This window comes from Elephas maximus, chromosome 12 (assembly GCF_024166365.1).
Source record: "Elephas maximus indicus isolate mEleMax1 chromosome 12, mEleMax1 primary haplotype, whole genome shotgun sequence".
Taxonomy (NCBI): Eukaryota; Metazoa; Chordata; class Mammalia; order Proboscidea; family Elephantidae; genus Elephas; species Elephas maximus.
This window is the reverse complement of record NC_064830.1, coordinates 50,533,603-50,553,964: the sequence shown is the minus strand read 5'-3', so window position 1 is coordinate 50,553,964 and position 20,362 is coordinate 50,533,603. Positions and strand designations below refer to the sequence as shown.

At 36.4% G+C, this 20,362-nt stretch overlaps 1 protein-coding gene across 7 annotated transcripts in view; it reads right to left on the bottom strand.

The window, feature by feature from the left end:
• The window catches only part of LCLAT1 (lysocardiolipin acyltransferase 1), a 426,874-nt gene that overhangs the window by 133,867 nt on the left and 272,645 nt on the right, over positions 1-20,362 (bottom strand). For all 7 annotated transcript variants that reach the window (XM_049904965.1, XM_049904972.1, XM_049904968.1 and 4 more), the window contains one exon: positions 16,515-16,631. In XM_049904965.1, the coding sequence (XP_049760922.1) occupies positions 16,515-16,631 (117 nt within the window). The remainder of the gene's footprint in view (positions 1-16,514; positions 16,632-20,362) is intronic.

The window sequence follows — 20,362 nt, the reverse complement described above, 5'->3', positions numbered from 1 at the left end:
CAGAACACTTAATTGTGTTCACAAGGAACCTGTCCATGGATGCAGAGGCAGTCATTCAAACAGAAGAAGGATATACAGCGTGGTTTACAGTCAGGCAAGGCGTGCATCAGGGTTGTATCCTTTCACCATTCTTATTCAATCTGTATGCTGAGCAAATAATCCAAGAACCTGGACTATATGAAGAAGAATGCAGCATTAGGATCGAAGGCAGGCTCATTAACATCCTGGGATATGCAGATGACACAGCTTTATGTGCTGAAAGTGAAGAGGACTTGAAGCATTTACTGATGATGAAGATCAAAGACTATAGCCCTCAGTATGGATTACACATTAACATAAAAAAACAAACAAAAATCCTCACAACTGGACCACTAAGCAACAAGATGATAAACAGAGAAAAGATTGAAGTTGTAAAGGATTTCATTTAACTTGGATCCACAACACATGTGTGTGGAAGGAACAATCAAGAAATCAAAGGACACATTGCATTAGGCAAATCTGCTGCAAAAGCTCTCTTTAAAGTGTTAAAAATGTGCCACTTTAAGGACTAAGATGTGCCTGTCCCAAGCCATGACCTTTTCAATCACCTCGTATGCATGTGAAAGATGGACAATGAATAAGGAAGATTGAAGAAGAATCCACACCTTTGAATTATGCTGTTGGTGAAGAATACCATGGACTGCCAGAAGGACAAACAAATCTGTCTCGGAAGAAGCACAGCCAGAATGCTCCTTAGAAGCAAGGATGGCGAGACTTCATCTGACATACTTTGGATATGTTATCAGCAGGCACAGTCCCTGGAGAAAGATATCATGCTTGGTAAAGCAGAGGGTCAGTAAAAAAGAGGAAGACCCTCAATGAGATGGAATGACACAGTGGCTGCAAGGATGCGCTAGAGCCCAGGGATTGTGAAGATGGCACAGGACTGGTCAGTGTTTCCTTCCACATAGAGAGGGTTGCTATGAGTTGGAATCGACTGGACAGCACTTAACAACAACAACAACAGGAGGCTGATCTAAAGTTCATGCTTAAAAATAACTACAAGCAGAATATAGCTGGAAGCAATTTAGAATCTCAGTGATGCTAAGAAACTAAATTACTTATGTTGTATAGTATTATATAAGCCTGATTCTAGAGCAGGTCCCACAAATTGCTAGATTTCTGTTGTTTTATTAATTTTTTTTTTATTAAATTAGATTATGATAGTTCTTCAAAGAACTTACTCTAATTAATTTAATGATAAATAAATAGTCCTAATATTCTCAGGAATTAATAAAAGTAAATCCATCCCAGTAAAGTTTTTATGTTTTATAACAGATAAACATAAAATAATTTCCAAAATCTTTTTGGACAACTTAAGCTGAATTAAATATATAAACTATGTTTGGTTAGGAAAAAAAAAAAGTAATTATGTCCTAAAATGAAAGATACTGGTTGTTCCAAAATAAGGAAAAAAAATTAAATATAAAAATAAAAACCGGTCACAGGAAAATGTGTATGTTTGCATACAATAATAAATGTGTCTGCCAATAAGAATTATCCTATGAAAAACATATAACAAAGAGTATAGAAAGTTTGTTAAAAATATTTCTTTTAAATATTATTGTGCTTTAGACGAAAGTTTACAGCACCAAGTAGTTTCTCATTCAAAAATTTATACACAAATGTTTTGTGACATTGGTTCTAATCCTGGAAATGTATCAACACTCTCCCCATTTCCCTTTACACCACAGGTTCCCCGTGTCCATTCATCCAGTTTTCCTGTCTCTTCCTGCCTTTTTGTCTTTGCTTTTGGGCAAGTGCTGCCCATTTCGTCTTGCATACTTGAATGAACTGAGAAGCACATTTCTCACATGTGTTATTGTTTGCTTTATAGGACTGTCTAATCTTTGGCTGAAAGATGGGCTTTGGGAGTTCAGTTCTGAGTCCGCAGGGTGTCCGGGGGCCATCGTCTTGGGGGTTCCTGCAGTCTCTATCAGACCAGTAAGCCTGGTCTTTTTTTTTTTTGGGAATTTCATATTTGTTCTACATTTTTCTCCTGCTCTATCCAGGACTCACTATTATGATCCCTGTCAGTGTGGTCAGTGGTGGTAGCCAGGTACCATTTAGTTCTTCTGGGCTTGGGCTGGTAGAGGTTCTGGTTCATGTGGTCCCTCAGTCCTTTGGACTAACATTTTCCTTGTGTCTTTGGTTTTATTCATTCTCCTTTGCTCCAAACATGGCCATTCACAAGCTTTTAAGACCCCAGATGCTACTCATCAAAGAATGATGTAGAGCTTTTTTTTATGAACTATTATTATGCCAATTGATCTAGATGTCCCCTGAGATTACACCCCTAGTGCTAAGCCCAGTAATTTGGTCCTTCAAGGTGTCTGTATGTGTCTAAGAAGCTTCTATGACTTTGCCTTTGTCAAGATGTGCTGATTTCCCCTATATTGTGTGTTGTCTTTCCCTCCACCAAAGTTAACACTTGTTCCTGAATATCCATCTGCAAAAAATGAAACAAGACCCATATCTCACACCATGCACAAAAGCTAATTCAAAATGATCAAAGACTTAACGGTGAAATCTAAAACTATAAAGACCATGGAAGAAAAAAAATAGGGACAACTCTGAGTCATAATACATGGTATAAACAGTATACAAAACATTACTAACAACGCTCAAACACCAGAAGAGAAATAACTGGGAGCTCCTAAAAATCAAACACTTATACTCATCCAAAGACTTCACTGAAAGAGTAAAAAGACTACCTACAGACTGGGAAAAAGGTTTTAGCTATGACATTTCCGATCACCATTCGATCTCTAAAATCTACATGATACTGCAAAACCTCAACAACAAAAAGACAAATAACCCAATTAAAAAACAGGCAAAGGATATGAACAGGCTCTTCACCAAAGAACACATGCAGGCAGCTAATGGATACATGAGGAAATGCTCATGATCATTAGCCATTACAGAAATGCAAATCAAAGCTACAATGAGATACCATCTCACTCCATCAAGGCTGGTATTAATTCAAAAAACCCAAAATAAGAAATGTTGGAGAGGTTGTGGAAAGACTGGAACACTTATACACTGCTGTTAGGAATGTAAAATGGTACAATCACTTCGGAAATCAATTTGGCACTTCCTTAAAAAGCTAGAAGTAGAAGTTCCATAAGATCCAGCAATCCCAGTCCTTGGAATATATCCTAGAGAAATAAGAGTCTTTCCGTGAACCGATATATGCACACCCATGTTTGCTGCGGCACTGTTTACAATAGCAAAAAGATGGAAGCAACCAAGGTGCCTGTCAATGGATGAATGGACAATGGAATAAATAAACTATGGTATATTCACACTATGGAATACTACCCATAGATAAAGAACAATAATGAATCCGTTAAACATTTCATAACATGGAGGAATCTGGAAGGCATGCTGAGTGAAATTAGTCAGTTGCAAAAGGACAAATATTATATGATACCACTATTATAAGAACTCAAGAAATAGTTAAAACACAGAAGAAAATATTCTTTGATGGTTACAAAGGTGGGGAGGGAGGAAGGGAGGGGGTATTCACTAATTAGGTAGTAGATAAGAACTATTTTAGGTGAAAGGAAAGACAACATGCAATACAGGAGAGGTCACCACAAGTGGACTAAACCAAAAGCAAAGAAGTTCCCTGAATAAACCGAATGCTTCGAAGACCATTGTAGCAGGGGCGGGGGTCTAGGGACCATGGTTTCAGAGGTCATCTAGGTCAATTGGCATAATAAGATCTATTAAGAAAACATTCTGCATCTCACTTTGGTGAGTGGCATCGGGGGTCTTAAATGCTAGCAAGCAGCCATCTAAGATGCATCAATTGGTCTGAACCAACCTGGAGCAAAGGAGAATGAAGAACACCAAAGACACAAGGTAATTTATGAGCTTGAGAGACAGAAAGGGCCGCATAAATCAGAGACTACATCAGCCTAAGACCGGAAGAACTAGATGGTGCACAGCTACAAGCGATGACTGCCCTGACAGGGAACACAACAGAGAATCCCTGATAGAGCAGGAAAACAGTGGGATGCAGACCTCAAATTCTCGTAAAAACACCAGACTTCACGGTCTGGGACTAGAAGGACCCAGAGGTCATGATCCCCTAACCTTCTGTTAGCCCATGACTGGAACCATTCCCAAAGCTGACTCTTCAGATAGGGATTGGACTGGACTATAAGATAGGAAATGCTACTGCTGAGGAGTGATGAGTTTCTTGGCTCAAGTAGACGCATGGTGATTAATTTTTCCATCTTGTTACAGAATGTTGCTGGCATTTGGATTGGGATGGCATCATATATGTAGGTTGCTTTGGGTACAACTGAGATTTTCACAATGCCGAGTCTTCCTATCAATGAGCAGGGTATATTTCTCCATTCATGTAGTCTCTTGCTTTGTTGAGGTAGTGTTTTGCAGTTTTCTTTGTATAGATCTTTTATGTCCCTGGTTAGATTTATTCCTAAGTATTTTATCTCTTTAGGGGTTATTATAAATGATAGTTTTCCTAATTTCTTTTTCTAAGTTCTCTGTGTTGGTATATAGGAATCCAACTGATTTTTGTGTGCTTATCATATATCCTGTTACTCTGCTGAATCTTTCTCAAACTACTTTCAGTAGTTTTCTTGTGGAATCTTTTGAGTTCTCTAAAACCCAGTGCCGTCGAATCGATTCCAACTCATAGAGACCCTGTAGGATGGAGTAGGACTGCCCCACAGTTTCTCTGTGACGTCATATGTGAGTAGCGATAGTTTTACTTTTTCCTTTCCAGTTTGGATGCCCTTTACTTCTTTTTCTTGCCTTACTGCTCTAGCTAGGACCTCCAGCACAATGTTAAACAGGAGTGGTGATCATGGGCATCCTAGTCTTGTTCCCGTTTTCAGGGGGAATGCTTTTGGCTTCTCTCCATTGAGAATGATGTGGGCTGTTGGCTTTGTACAGATACCCTTTATTATGTTGAGGAATTTCCACTCTATTCCTATCTTATTGAGAGTTTTTATCAGGAATGGGTGTTAGACTTTATCGAATGTCTTTTCTGCGTTGACTGACATGATCATGTGATTCTTTTCTTTTGTTCTCCTTACGTGGTGGATTACATTGACTGATTTTCTATGTTGAACCATCCTTGCATACCAGGTATGAACCACTTGGTAATAGTGTATAATTTTTTAGCTATGATGCTGAATTCTACTGGCTATAATTTTGCTGAGAATTTTTGCATCTATATTCATGAAAGATATTGGTCTGTAATTTTCTTTTTTTGTGGTGTCTTTGTCTGGTTTTGCTATCAGGGTTATGCTGGTGTCTTAGTTGTCTAGGGTTGCTATAAAAAGTGATACCACAAATGGACGGCTTTAACAAAGAAAAGTTTATTTCCTCACTTTAAAGTAGGCTAAAAGTCCAAATTCAGGGCATCAGCTTTAGGCCAAGGCAATCTTCCCCCAGACTAGGAGCTTCTCCAGCAGGAACCCGGGTCCAAAGGACATGCTCTGCTCCAAGCACTGCTTTCTTGGTGGTATGAGGTCCCCCTGTCTCTCTGCTCACTTCTCTCTTTTATATTTTAAGAGATTGCTTTAAGACACAATCCAATCTCGTAAATTGAGTCCTGCCTCACTAACACAACTGCAGCCCATTCTCCCTCATTAACATCATAGAGGCAGGATTTTCAACATATAGGAAAATTACACAATACTGGGAATCATAGCCCAGCCAAATTGATACACACATTTTGGGGAGGACACAATTCAATCCATGACATCCAGCTTCATAGAACAGTAGGGAGTATTCCTTCCTTTTCTATGTTCTGAAATAGTGTGAGTAGTAATGGTGTGAGCTCTTCTCTCAATGTTTGGTAGAATTCTCCAGTGAAGCCGTCCACGCCACACTTCTTTCTGTTGCAAGTTTTTTTTTATTACCACTTCAATCTCTTCTCTTGTTATAGGTCTGTTCAGATTTTCTATCTCAGTTTGTGTTAGCTTAGGGAAGTACTGTGTTTCTATAAATTTGTTCATTTCTTCAGGTTTTCATATTTGTTTGGGTACAATTTTCCATATTATTCTGTTACGACCCTTTTTATTTCATATGGGTCTACTGCGCTGTTAAAAGATTTTTGTTTAATATAGTCAAAGATCTAATTTATTACAACTAAAAGTTTAATGAGTTAAATCATAAGAATTTTTAAAAACCTTAATATCAAATAATATAGAAACAATGAATTAGGCTTCTCACTGTTAAATAAGAAAATTTCCTTTAATTACTAAGCTAAAGTGTTAATTATTCTTTATGCAATCCGTCTTAAAAACAAGGGCTCAGTTTCTCATTAAAATAAAATTCCTGAGCTAAAACCAAGCTATGCGGTTTTAAAAACTGAGGTTTTTACCTTTAAAATCTTTGCTTTAAATAACCTAAGTATTGTTTCTTGTTATCTATAATAAACTCCTGACAACTTTAAAACTTCATAGATAGCTGCACAGGATTCGTTTTGTTTTATATATTAAAAACAAAAACAAAAAAAGTGTCAAATTTTCTTTAAATTAAAAAATATATATGAATAACAGTTACATAATACTAAACAAACAAGCACATGATAGTCTGTCTTAATTTTATTATTTCAATTGCTAACTTGGTCATCTTAATTTCTTTAAATCTAGCATCATCAAGCCAATGGTTTCTCTAGAGAAATTAACTTTGTTTTAGATGCGTGGATTTATGATAATCTTAGTAAAGATAAATCTTACTATGCTGATTTGCTGAGAATGCTTGTACATGGTATTTCAACAGAAAATGGACTATATCAACTTATAAAAAGGACTATAATATTTCAGACATAGATTCTATTGGACTAGATCAGGACTTTCTTAGAATTCTTGTGTAAAAATTGATGAAGTTTTTCAATTTGCTGCTAATACAGAATAATATGGAGCCTAGAGTATCTACATTAGACTTTGTAAATGAATTACCATGGTTTTTATGATGATATTGCTGATGTCCCATGTTCTATTTTTTAGATAGATGAAACCATTTTTATTTTCTTTTCCCTCTTTTAATATAAAAATCAGTTATTTCAGTAACTAATAACATGTTGGTTACAAAATATCCTATAAATTAAAAGATGTTATAACACATATTTAAGTTATAATTAAGTATATTCAGAATGTTTTAAATGATTCCACTTATAGACTCCAGGAATGAAATACTGAAGTGACTACAATGAGAAAAATAGTTCTTCACGTAAAACAGCCCTGTCTTATGTTACCTCTAAACTAAAAAACAAACCCACTGCCATCAAGTCGATTCTGACTCATGCTGACCCTATACTAACTCTAATATTGTTAAACATTATCAATCTTTAATCCAGTACTGTAATTAGTTATCTAGTGATGCTGTAACAGAAACACCACAAACGGATGGCTTCAACAAAGAGAAATTTATTCTCTCACAGTCTAGTAGGCTATAAGTTCAAATTCAGAGCTCCAGCTCCAGGGGAAAGCTTTCTCTCCCTGGCAGCTCTGGAGGAAGATCCTCGTCATCAGCCTTCCCATCTGGGATCATCTCAGCACAGTAACCTCAGGTCCAAAGGACACACTCTGCTTCCAGCACGGCTTTCTTGGTGGTATGAGGTCGCCACGTCTCTCTTTTCACTTTTCTTTTTTATATCACAAAAGAGATTAGCTTAAGACACTACCTAATCTTGTAAACCGCATCAATATAATCTCTCCACAGCCTCTCCAACATTTATTATTTTGTGTGTTTTGGATTAATGCCAGCCTTGTTGGAGTGAGATGAAATCTCATGAGATGAAATCTCATTGCAGTTTTGATCTGCATTTCTCTAATGGCTAATGATCGTGAACATTTCCTCACATATCTGTTAGCTACCTGAATGTTTTCTCTAGTGAAGTGTCTATTCATATCTTTTGCCCATTTTTTAATTGGGTTATTTGTCTTTTTGCAGTTGAGTTTTTGGAGTATTATGTACATTTTACAGATCAAGCGCTGATCAAAAATGTCATAGCTAAAAACTCTTTCCCAGTCTGTAGGTGGTCTTTTTACTCTTTTGGTGAAGTCTTTGGATGAGCACAAATGCTTGATTTTTAGGAGCTCCCAGTTATATAGTTTTTCTTCTATGTGCTTTATAATGTTTTCTATACTGTTTATGCCATGTATTAGGGCTCCTAACATTGTGCCTAGTTTTTCTTCCACCATCTTTATCATTTAGATTTTATATTTAGGTCTTTGATCCATTTTGAGTTAGTTTTTGTGCATGCAGTGAGGTATGGGTCTTGTTTTATTTTTTTGCAGATGGATATCCAGTTATGCCAGCACCATTTGTTAAAAAGACTGCCTTTTCCCCATTTAACTGTATTGGGGCCTTTGTCAAATATCAGCAGCTCATATGTGGATGGATTTATGTCTGGATTCTCAATTCTGTTCCATTGGTCCATGTATCTGTTGTTGTACCAGTACCAGGCTGCTTTGACTACTGTGGCGGTATAATAGGTTCTAAAATCAGGTAAAGTAAGGCCTCCTACTTTGTTATTTTTCAATAATGCCTTATTTATCTGGGGCTTCTTTCCCTTCCATATGAAATTGGTGATTTGTTTTTCCATCTCATTAAAGAATGTCATTGGGATTTGGATCGGAATTGCATTAAATGTATAGATCGCTTTTGGTAGAATAGACATTTTTATAATGTTAAGTCTTCCTATCCATGAGCAAGTATGTTCCTCCACTTATGCAAGTCACTCTCTTTTGGTTTCTTGCAGAAGTGTACTGTAGTTTTCTTTGTATAAGTATTTTACACCTCCGGTAAGATTTACTCCTAAGTACTGTACCTTCTTTGGGGCTACTATAAATGGCATTGATTTGATGATTCCCTCGTCGATGTTCTTTTTGTTGGTGTAGAGGAATCCATCTGATTTTTGTATGTTTATCTTGTATCCCCATACTCTGCTGAACTCTTCTATTAGTTTCAGTAGTTTTCTTGAGGGTTCCTTAGGGTTTTCTGTGTATAAGACCATGTCATCTGCAAATAGAGATACTTTTACTTCTTCCTTGCCAATCTGGATGCCCTTTATTTCTTCATCTAGTCTACTTGCTCTGGCTAGGACTTCCAGTACCAGGTTGAATAAGAGTGGTGATAAAGGGCATCCTTGTCTGGTTCTTGATCTCAATGGGAATGTTTCCAGGCTCTCTCCATTTAGAGAGATGTTGGCTATTGACTTTGTATAAATGTCCTTTGTTATGCTGAGAAATTTTCCTTCTATTCGTATTATGCTGAGAGTTTTTATCATGAATGAGTGTTGAACTTTGTCAAATGCCTTTTCTGCATCAATTGATAAAATCATGTGATTCTTTTGATTTACATGTGTGGTGGATTACATTAGTTGTTTTTCTAATGTTGAACCATCCCTGCATACCTGGTATGAATCCCACTTGGTCATGGTGAATTATTTTGTTGATACATTGTTGAATTCTATTGGCTAGAATTTTGTTGAGGATTTTTGCATCTACATTCATGAGGGATACGAGTCTATAATTTTCTTTTCTTGTGGTGTCTTTACCTGGTTTTGGTATTAGGGATATGGTGGCTTCATAGAATGAATTTGGTAGTATTCCATCCTTTTCTATGCTCTGAAATACCTTCAGTAGTAGTGGTGTTAACTCTTCTCTGAAAGTTTGGTAGAGCTCTGCAGTGAAGCCGACTGGACCAGGGCTTTTTTTTGTTGGGAGTTTTTTGATTTCCTTTTCAATCTCTTTTTTTGTTAAGGGTCTATTTAGCTGTTCTACCTCTGTTTATGTTAGTTTAGGTAGGTAGTATGTTTCTAGGAATTCATCCATTTCTTCTACGTTTTCAAATTTGTTTTGGCATAGATTTTCATAGTAATCTGATATGATTCTTTAAATTTCAGTTGGGTCTGTGTAATATCACCCATCTCATTTCCTGTTTGGGTTATTTGCTTCCTCTCCTGTTTTTCTTTTGTCAGTCTGGCCACCGGTTTATCAATTTTGTTGAGTTTTTCAAAAAACCAGCTTTTGTTCTTGTTAATTTTTTAATTGTTTTTCTGTTTTCTATTTCATTTAATTCAGCTCTGATTTTTATTATTTGTTTTCTTTTGGTGCCTGTGGGTTTCTTTTGTTGGTCTCTTTCTATTTCTTCAAGTTGTAGGGATAGTTCTTTGATTTTGGCCCTTTCTTCTTTTTGGATGTGTGCATTTATTGATATAAACTGGCCTCTGAGCACTGCTTTTGCTATGTCCCAAAGGTTCTGATAGGAAGGGTTTTCATTCTCATTGGATTCTATGAATTTCTTTATTCCATCCTTAATGTCTTCTATAATCCAGTCTTTTTTGAGCAGGGTATTCTTCAGTTTTCAAGTGTTTGATTTCTGTTCCCTGCTTTTCCTGTTATTGCTTTCCACTTTTATGGCCTTATGGTCAGAGAAGATGCTTTGTAATATTTCAATGTTTTGGATTCTGCTAAGGCTTGCTTTATGACCTAATATGTGGTCTATTCTAGAGAATGTTCTACATGCACTAGAAAAGAAAGTATACTTGGTTGCTGTTGGGTGCAGTGTTCTGTGTATGTCTACGAGGTCAAGTTGGTTGACTGTGGCATTTAGATCTTCTGTGTCTTTATTGAGCTTCTTTCTGGATGTCCTGTCCTTCACCAAAAGTGGTGTGTCTCCTACTCTTATTGTGGAGCTGTCTATATCACTTTTCAATGCTGATAGAGTTTATGTATCTTGCAGCCCTGTCATTCGGTGCATAAATACTTAATATGGTTATATCTTCTTGGTGTATTGTCCCTTTAATCATGATATAGTGTCCTTCCTTATCCTTTCTGATGGATTTAACTTTAAAGCCCATTTTGTAAGAAATTAATATTGCCACTCCTGCTCTTTTTTGATTGTTGTTTGCTTGATATATTTTTTTCCACCCTTTGAGTTTTAGTTTGTGTCTCTAAGTCTAAGGTATGTCTCTTGTAGGCAGCATATAGACGGATCTTGTTTTTTCATCCATTTTGCCACTCTCTGTCTCTTTATTGGTGCATTTAGTCCATTCACATTCAGGGTAATTAAGGACAGGTATGAATTTAGTGCTATCATTTTGATGTCTTTTTTTGTGTGTTGACAGCTTCTTTTTCCCACTTGATTTTATGTGCTGAGTAGATTTTCTTTATATGTTGTCCTTTCCTCGTATTTGTTGTTGTGGATTTTGTTTCTGCTGTGTATTTTTCCCTTGTATTTTATTTTGATGAGTAGGATAGTTTGTCTCCTTTGTGGTTACCTTATTATTTACCCCTGTCTTTCTAAATTTATAACTAACTTTCATTTCTTTGTATCGCCGTATCTTCCCCTCTCCATATGGAAGGTGTATGATTACATTTCTTAGTCCCTCTTTATTATTTTAATGTTGTCTTCTTTTAAATAATAACATCACCAATACCCTCTGTTGGGTTTTTTTTTTTTTTTAATCTTGCTTTGTTTTTTTTTTGGATTTTCCTGTCTGGCTTCACTTCTGGTTGCTCTGCCCCGCATTCTAGTCTTGGGTCGATACCTGATATTACTGATTTTCTAACCAAAGAACTCCCTTTAGTATTTCTTGTAGTTTTGGTTCAGTTTTTACAAATTCCCTCAACTTGTGTTTATCTGGAAATGTCTTAATTTCACCTTCACATTTGAGAGACAGTTTTGATGGATATATGATTCCTGGTAGGCAAATTTTTTACTTCAATTTTTGAAATACGTCATCCCATTGCCTTCTTGCCTGCATGGTTTCTGCCAAGTAGTCCGAGCTTATTCTTGTTGGCTCTCCCTTGTAGGTGACTTTTCTTTTATCCCTCACTGCTCTTAAAATTGTCTCCTTATCTTTGGTTTTGACAAGCTTGATTATAATATGTCTTGGTGACTTTCTTTTCAGATCTACCTTATGTGGAGTTCGATGAATATCTTGGACAGATATATTCTCATCTTTCACAATATCAAGGAAGTTTTCTGCCAACAAACTCTCAACAATTTTCTCTGTATTTTCTGTTATCTCTCCCTGTTCTGGTACTCCAGTCACTTGTAGGTTATTTCTCTTGATAGAGTCCCACGTGATTCTTAAGGTTTCTTCATTTAATTCTTTTATCTGATTTTTCTTCAAATATATTAGTGCCAAGTGATTTATCTTCGAGTTCAGAAATTCTAGCTTCTACTTGCTCAATTCTGCTCCTCTGACTTTCTACTGAGTTATCTAATTCTGTAATTTTATTGTTAATCTTCTGAATTTCTGATTGCTGTCTATGGATTTTTCCAGCTTATTAAACTTTTCATTATGTTCCTGAATAATCTTTCTGAGTTGTTCAGTTGCTTTATCTGTGTGTTCCTTGGCTTGTTCTGCATATTGCCTCATTTCCTTCCTGATGTCTTGAAGGGTTCTGTATATTACACTTTTGTATTCTGCATCTGGTAATTCCAGGAATGCACTTTCATCTAGAAGATCCCTGGATTCTTTGTTTTGAGAGCCTGTTGAGGTGATCATGGCCTGTTTCTTTATGTGACTTGGTACTGACAGTTGTCTCCGAGCCATCTATACGTTATTGTATTAGTTTATGCTTGTTTACTATGTCGTAGCTGCTTGCTTTGTTTTGTTTTGGTATACCCCTATGGGTTGCTCGAGTGAGCTAGCTTGATTATTTTCGCCTTTGGAGCTCTGGTGTCCTGTCCCCACCTGGCTAGAGCTGTTATCAGATATATCAGTCTAGAAGTCCATTCAGTTTTCTTGTATGAATTCAGCTCAGGTTTCCAGCTAGCTGATATTAAGTGTGTAGTACAGGCTCTGTCCTACAGTCTTAGAGGGGCAGGGGTGATTGGCGTATATACCCGTATCTGATTGCAGCAGGGGTCACACTCTGAACAAGGCAGGGGGCTGAGAACTGACCCCCAAGTGTCTCTGAAGAAAGCATATCTCTGTTCCCTATAGCACGCTGGTGGGTGGGCTCTGCAGAGGGACCATGGGCACCCAAAGATTTTATGGTAAGGACTGGGAGGAACCAGTTATCCCTGGGTCCCTGTCGCGGGTGGTTGGGCGACCTAAGGGGAGCCACCAGTCCTTAGGTCCCTGTTGTGGGTAGGTGAGGACCTTGTTTAATAGACAAAGCAATGTCAAACGTCAAACACACACCTCTCCACCGCACCACTGAAATGGTTGGAGTTTGCCAACAAGGGCCTATTCTCCCGAAATAGGCCCACACAGGTCCATGCAGAAGGGAAAGGTGTTCAAGGTCCATGGACGGTTTATTGCCTGGACAGGAGCTGCTTCTGTCCTGAGCTTCCCCAGTTAATAGAGCTAGCAAATTATCTTTTCCCCCTAGTTGGAATTTTTTTCCTTCCTGAAGGCCGGGTGGATGGCTCCAGGTGCTCACCAGGGTCTATCTCAGGCCTAGGGATTGAGCCGCTGAAGCTGGGTTGGGGGTGGGTGGGTACAATAAAATATACGCAAGTACTCAGCTTTTGCCGAGAGCGCCCTTCTGCTCAGGTTCCCGAGGTGTGAGTGGTCTGTGTGGCTGGCTGCTTTTCCCTGAGGAAACTGCAGCCGAACGCTAGGACCAGCCCGCCGCTGCTGCCGCCAACGCAGCCGCGCCGGGAATGGTGCCTGAGGGCTCCCCGCAATTCAGGTCCGGCAATTCCTCTCCGCTTCTGAACGGTCTCTTCCTTCCCCTGCCCCTCAGTTCGTTGTCTAAGCTTGCCTTTTATGCTCAGGGCTACCAGCTTGTCACAGATATACTCATTTCACTTGTTTTTTCGGGTCTTTGTTGTAAAGAGGGCTCGATGGAAGCGTCTGTCTATTCCGCCATCTTGGCTCCGCCTCTCTAGGTATACCTTTTAAAGTAACTTTGTTTTATTGACTTAGACTATAGGATGATAATTTATTTGTTTCCCCAATGAATAATTGGTGAAATGATTAGTCATTTCTCACTCATGCATAAATTCTTAGAATTTTAACAGCATTGATAGTTCTTATGGAGTTACATTTAAGCTGCCCTATCCCTGTGTTTTGTTATCCCTACGTCAAGAGATTTCACTCCCTGTGTTTTGTTATCCCTACGTCAAGAGATTTCACTCCATATAGTCAGTTTTTCATATCCTCACTAGAGGTCATTATCCCCTGTCTAATACTTAAAACCTGTGAAGCTATTTTCCTCTATAAACTGGACTTCATAAATTAATTTAAACTTACTGCTTTCGTGCTAGAATTACTAGGTAATATTGCATTAATCATCATTATTTTACTAATTATAATAGCAAGAACTGTATAAAACCTGTCGCTCTCAAGTCGATTCTTATTCATAGCGACCCTGTAGGACAGAGCAGAACTGCCCCATAGGGTTTCCAAGGCACAGCTGGTAGATTTAGAACTGCCGATATTTTGGCTAGCAGCCAAGCTCTTAATCACTGTGTATGCCTTCAAATGAGAGAAGAATTTATTTTGAAATTGATACAATTTTTATAACCCTTGCCTTATTATACTCTTTTTGATTAATATTTTTTCATTATAGAGTTTTCTTTAAATATTCTTCTGCTGGCTCTCACAGCCCCCACTGAAACCTAGCATTAGAAAGCCAGAAAACTTAACGTTGCAGTTCTAACCTCTTTCACCCACAAAAGATTCAAGGTAAAATCTCTAAATGTTTAGTTTTACTCACTCTGTGTTCCCAAAGTATTGTTAAAACCTTTCCATAGAATATGCCGGAAATACTTCTGATTTTTCTAACAAATTAAGGAATCTAATTAAATGAAGAAAAAAAGAAAATTAAATGAAGACAGTTTCCCCTTAACATTCATGTCCTAGCTGAAGATTAGCTTCAGCTGGTAAACAAGTCCATTCCATATTCTGATAAAATGACTGAGAACTGGATGTTATGTATGCCGTCTAAGTATGTATTTTTATACAGATGCCATGCCACTAATATATACAGAAGAAGCTACCCATCTCTACAACCAAATAGAGGGACACCGTGCCCTGGATTAACCATTCAAAGTAGTGAAGTTGTTCCTCTAATATGACCTTGCTCTTTACCAACTCACCTCCATGAGATCACAGAAGTTGAATGTCAAGCTATAGCACGGTGAGGAGGTCTAGTGATAGCCAACTACTGAAAAGCAACAAAGCAGTGCAAAGACTTGTCATAACCAAAAGCCACTTAATAAGGACAATGTAAAAGCTCACAAAACTTAAACAGCCACCAAAGAAAAACAAACCATCAAGTCCATGCAGAAGAAACATTCCTTCAAAAAGTGATCAAAGGATGTTCATAGATATCTTTGATGAAAAGGAGGGAATGAATAAGAGCAAGTAAACTGATGCACTTGACTCAAGTAAAAATGACTGCTTTAGAGTTTGGGACCCTATTCCATCTTGCTTTTCTTTTAATACATCCAAACCCCTAACTTATCCTTTAAGGTCTGTGACTAAAAGTAAACTAAAGGAAGTCATCTTCTTTTCTCTGTGGTTAAGCTGACAGAATAACAATAAACGGTTTCACAGGAGCTATCAAGACCCTTCCTTACACAATGTCTCAGGAAGGGTAAGTTCCCACTTCCAGTAACCCACCTTGTGTTAATCTAAGTTTACAATGTCCAATCAAAACAGTACATCACAAGTTTTTTGTTTTCACCCTTTAAAAGGTCTCTGTAGCTTCGCCATTTTGGAAGCTTTTGTTCACTCTGTAAAATCAGATGTTTTTCCCAGACTGGACTTTTATCGAACCTTCAATAAATCTTTTTGCTTTACTTTAACAGAGTGTCTATCACTCTTAGACAACTGGTTTTTTTATGTAACAAAAATATCAAAACTTAAACATTTAAACGGATGCACTATCTTCAGTGGATCACCTTGTCCTCATATGTCCTTCAATATACACAGAGAGAAGTGTGACATAGTATTATGAGACACACATGAGGAAGCGGAAGAATGAGGTTGTATACCTGACTACTGTGACCTGTGGATGCCATTTCTGTTCACCTATAAAATGGAGACAACAGTACTTGCCTTCCTACTAACTAGAGTCATATGGTTGAGTGAATGGAATAATAAATGTAAAAATATTTTTTAAGCTATAAAGAACTATGAATCTAAGATAGCAAGAGAATAATATATTCTTAAATTCTAAGAGCCAAATTAAGTATAAATGAGAGTATACTTTCAAGACAGTTTTGTTGCCTTAAGAAACATTTAAAAATGACATTCTAATCTAAATTCATGTATTATTTATTGTCTGTTCCAAAAAAGAAGAAATGTTTTTAACAAAGATAGCATTTATATTTCTAAATACATAGTGAAACATTTTAGTGCATGTGGTCAACTTAGTATAAAAATACAGTTAAATATATCTTATTTCTTGAGATAAAGTATGAAAAATGTTTTATACATTTTAAATGGCTATATGTAAAAGTTAGCAATTTTTGCCACATATAAAAAAATACATTTTGAGATGGATGTTTACCTTCTCTTAGACGGTCTACTACAAAAGTAAAGCCTGTAGTTCTTGGGTGTAGGACATATTCATATTTCTGAAGTCCATTCTGTTCAGCAAAATCATTACTTCGAGCCTTGCTGTTTTCTAAACAAAACAATAGACCATCAGAAGTCATAAAATAAATGAAGTAAGGAAATAAGTGCAGAATTTCTTTGATAATTAACTGTTCTGTAATTACTGAATGCAGTAGAGTCAAAAGAGAAGACATGAACAATTCAGTTAGTCCCTTACAAAGATCCTTGAGTTATCTACTTATTAGAATTTTTGAAAATTATTAATAACAGTGTTCTGAAATTCATATTCAAATCTTCAAAATTCTTTTTAAATATTTCATAGAACCGTCAACATACAATGAAAACTGAAATGCAAATAAAATACTAATAAGAATTTCATAAAATAGTTCCTTCAATTTTTATTATGTAAAACTAAAATATAAAACACTAAAAAATAAAACTAAAATGCTAATAAAACATGGTAGATGGTTAATAAAACATAAAGATTATATATCCAAAAGAAATTATCAGCAATTTGCCAAATATATCAGATTAACTTTTTTTTTTACCCAACAATTTAGGCCCTCAATTCGAAGTAAAATATCAGCCTTGCTCAGGCACAGAGCATGCTAATATTACTAACCACAACCATTCCACAACAGAATGAGAACATGATTAGCACATCATGTACAAACATCTGAACATGGTTTGGCTGAATATAGTTACTGAGTCAAGTATATATTCCAATTGTTGGCAAAAACCTCTTTTTCCATTCCATGAGGTAACTTTACAAGTTCCAAGAAGAACCAAACCCATTATTCAGCAAATACTTTTGGAAAAAGTAAAGTGATCAGAAATTATTTGGCCTCAGCTGCTGGAGATCATGAATTAGCTCCTGATGACAGCAGATGTTAGAACCTGCAATCCTCAGCTACATCCTAAAATTTATACACTATTCCAAGTCACAAGAAAAATACCTATATTAACGTAATTTTCCTAGGATTAAATTTAAGATCACTGAGTCCTCAAAATTTCAACAACAAAAACAATCCACAACATTAAAATAATTCAAAGGACACTTACAAAAGGTGGTTCATCATTTTATAATCGAGGAAGCTGAATCCAAGAATTAAAAATACCCACAGATCCCCAGCAAGTCAAAATAAAGGCCCTAAATATAATAAATAACAAGCCCCTCTCCATTTTTTCTCTCCAATTATTCCAGAATATTCTGGGCATGGAACAACAAAATAATATTTTATAGACAGGTGAGAGGATCTCAGGGATACCATGAAGATGAATAGTAACTAAATACTCTTCAGTTTGCTCTTCTAGTTTGATATTGACTTTGGGCATTCTGAAGACGAAACTGAACTCTGTTGTTGAATGTGCATACAAGTATGAGTAGGTCTAAAAAGTACATCCACAATGGAGGAAGACAGAAGTAATCAGAGATACAGAATAATTAGAGATACAGATTTTTCCTTCCATCTACCCACTTCATCTACCCACCTACCTTAGACTCTGCTAATATTAATGACTGTACTAGCATCCCACTTTCTGATAACTTGCTCTTGTCAGCTTACTCCCTGTAATACCCCAAGGCCAGCACTCCTTCCACCTCAATGGGACTACAAACCAGGCAGGCTTGCCACCACTGCAGGGTCTTGTGCAGTTGCTCTTCCCTCTACTCAGGATGCCCTTCACCCAGATTTCTGCATGGTTTGTCTGCTTTGTTCCTTTGGTCGAGGCTGTCCCTAAGCACCTTACAAAAATAGCACTCCTACCCCCTTTCTGCTACTATTCTCTACCTCCTTACACTGCTTTAATATTCTTCTTATGACTACCTGACATATTTTTACCACTTACTAGTTTATTAACTATCTTTTGTAATACAATGTAAGCTTAAGCTCCAGGCACTCATAATATATATTAAATAAAGAAGTACCAAAAAAAAAAAAAAAACAAAAACCTGCTGCCATTGAGTCAATTCCGACTCATAGTGACCCTACAGGACAGAGTAGAACTGCCCCATATGGTTTCCAAGGAGCACCTGGTGGATTCAAACTGCCGACCTTTTGGTTAGCAGCCATAGCTCTTAACCACTATGCTACCAGGGTTTCCAAAGAAGTAAAAGAGTGTTTAATTGTGTATAATATTATAATTGTAAAAACCTGGAAACAGTTTTCCTTTCCAAGTAACAGAAATGGAACTCAAAATTAAAGTAGACTAACATAAAACTATCCAACTTTAAAACACACATTTTCAACAATAATGATATGAAAGAATGCTTACCGTAAGTGGGAAAAAGTACAAAATAAAGTCTAATCCCCATTTTCCAGTTTTGTTTAAAACTATATATGTATGCATGCACATATATGTATATGGATGTGTGTGTGTATGAAAATGACCAAAAGACTATGGGGTTGGAAAATCTGGCAACAGAAGTAGGTGACAGTGGCACAACTTGATTGGTGCAATTGGTTTTACTGAATTGTACACGTGAAAACCTTTGAATTGGCAAATGTGTTCTTTATATTTTTACAACAATAAAAATACAAAAAAAAAAAAAAAGACCAAGAGCAATAGACCAAAATTAGAATAGTGTTTATTTATGGGCAGTGGGGTTAAAGCAGTATTTGTGCTTCCTTCTACATTTCTCAAAATAAACATACATTATTTCCAAAACCAGTGCTGTTGAGTTGCTTCTGACCCATAGCGACCCCGTAGGGTTTCCAAGGTTGTAATCTTCACAGAAGCAGACTGTCGCTTCTTTCTCCCTCAGAGCAGCTGGTGGTTTCGAAGCACCAATATTTTGGTTAGCAGTCGATCATTTTAACCACTATGCCACCAGAGCTCTGTCCATAAGCAAGAAAAAAAATTATAACCAACAATAATATATGAAGATAGAATATATGTAAAGTTACATTAAATTGCACTAGTTTGAAAATGTGCAAGCAAGCTGAATTTAGAATTTAAAACAAAAACAAAACAAAACAAAACAAATCTGTTGCCATTTGAGTCGATTCCGACTCATCAGAATTTAAAGTGGATTATAAAACATTCTCCTTGGGATTAAAAATCTGCATTTTAAAGGCAACTGTGGTAACTAAAAACACCTTTAAATTAATATATGTTTCCAAAATTAAAGATATTTTGCCAGTCTACTTAAAAAAAAATCTCCCCCCATCAATAAAACTGTATAATCCTGTAAAAAAAAAAAAAAATTTTTTTTTTTAAGCTTCAGAATCGTTCTGTTTTCTCTATTTGGCAAATAGTGTAGCTTTTGAAAGTTGGTGTTAAAATGTAAACATCATTTTAACTTAGAAAATATTCAACTATAGCATGTAATGGTGAGTACTCTGGACTCTAAAAATGTGAAAACAGATGTTAAATTTATCACCTAAAAGGGAAACCTGAGGAAAAAGATATATAATGAAAAAGTTAAAAAATATATTTTAGAGGCTCTGAAGGTCCAACGTATGAACATTTTAACATTAATGTACCAGAAGATCAGCAGCCCATGAGCTTTTTTTTTCCCCATTAGATTTAGTTACTAAATAACTTCCAAAGCTGCCTTTCTAATGTGCATTTTGCTATTCCAAAATGAGATCAGTCTATCATTTCAGTAAATGGCTTTTTGCACTCTAAACTAGCTGATATTCAATATATAAACTCAAATATTATACATTCTAAGTATTATAAAATTTAAATATTGCTGTCCTTTTTTAAAAAAATATTTTATTGTGTTTTAGGTAAAAGTTTATAGAGCAAATTTGTTTGTTGAACAAATTTATTATTTCCAGAAATGGCTGCAGTTCC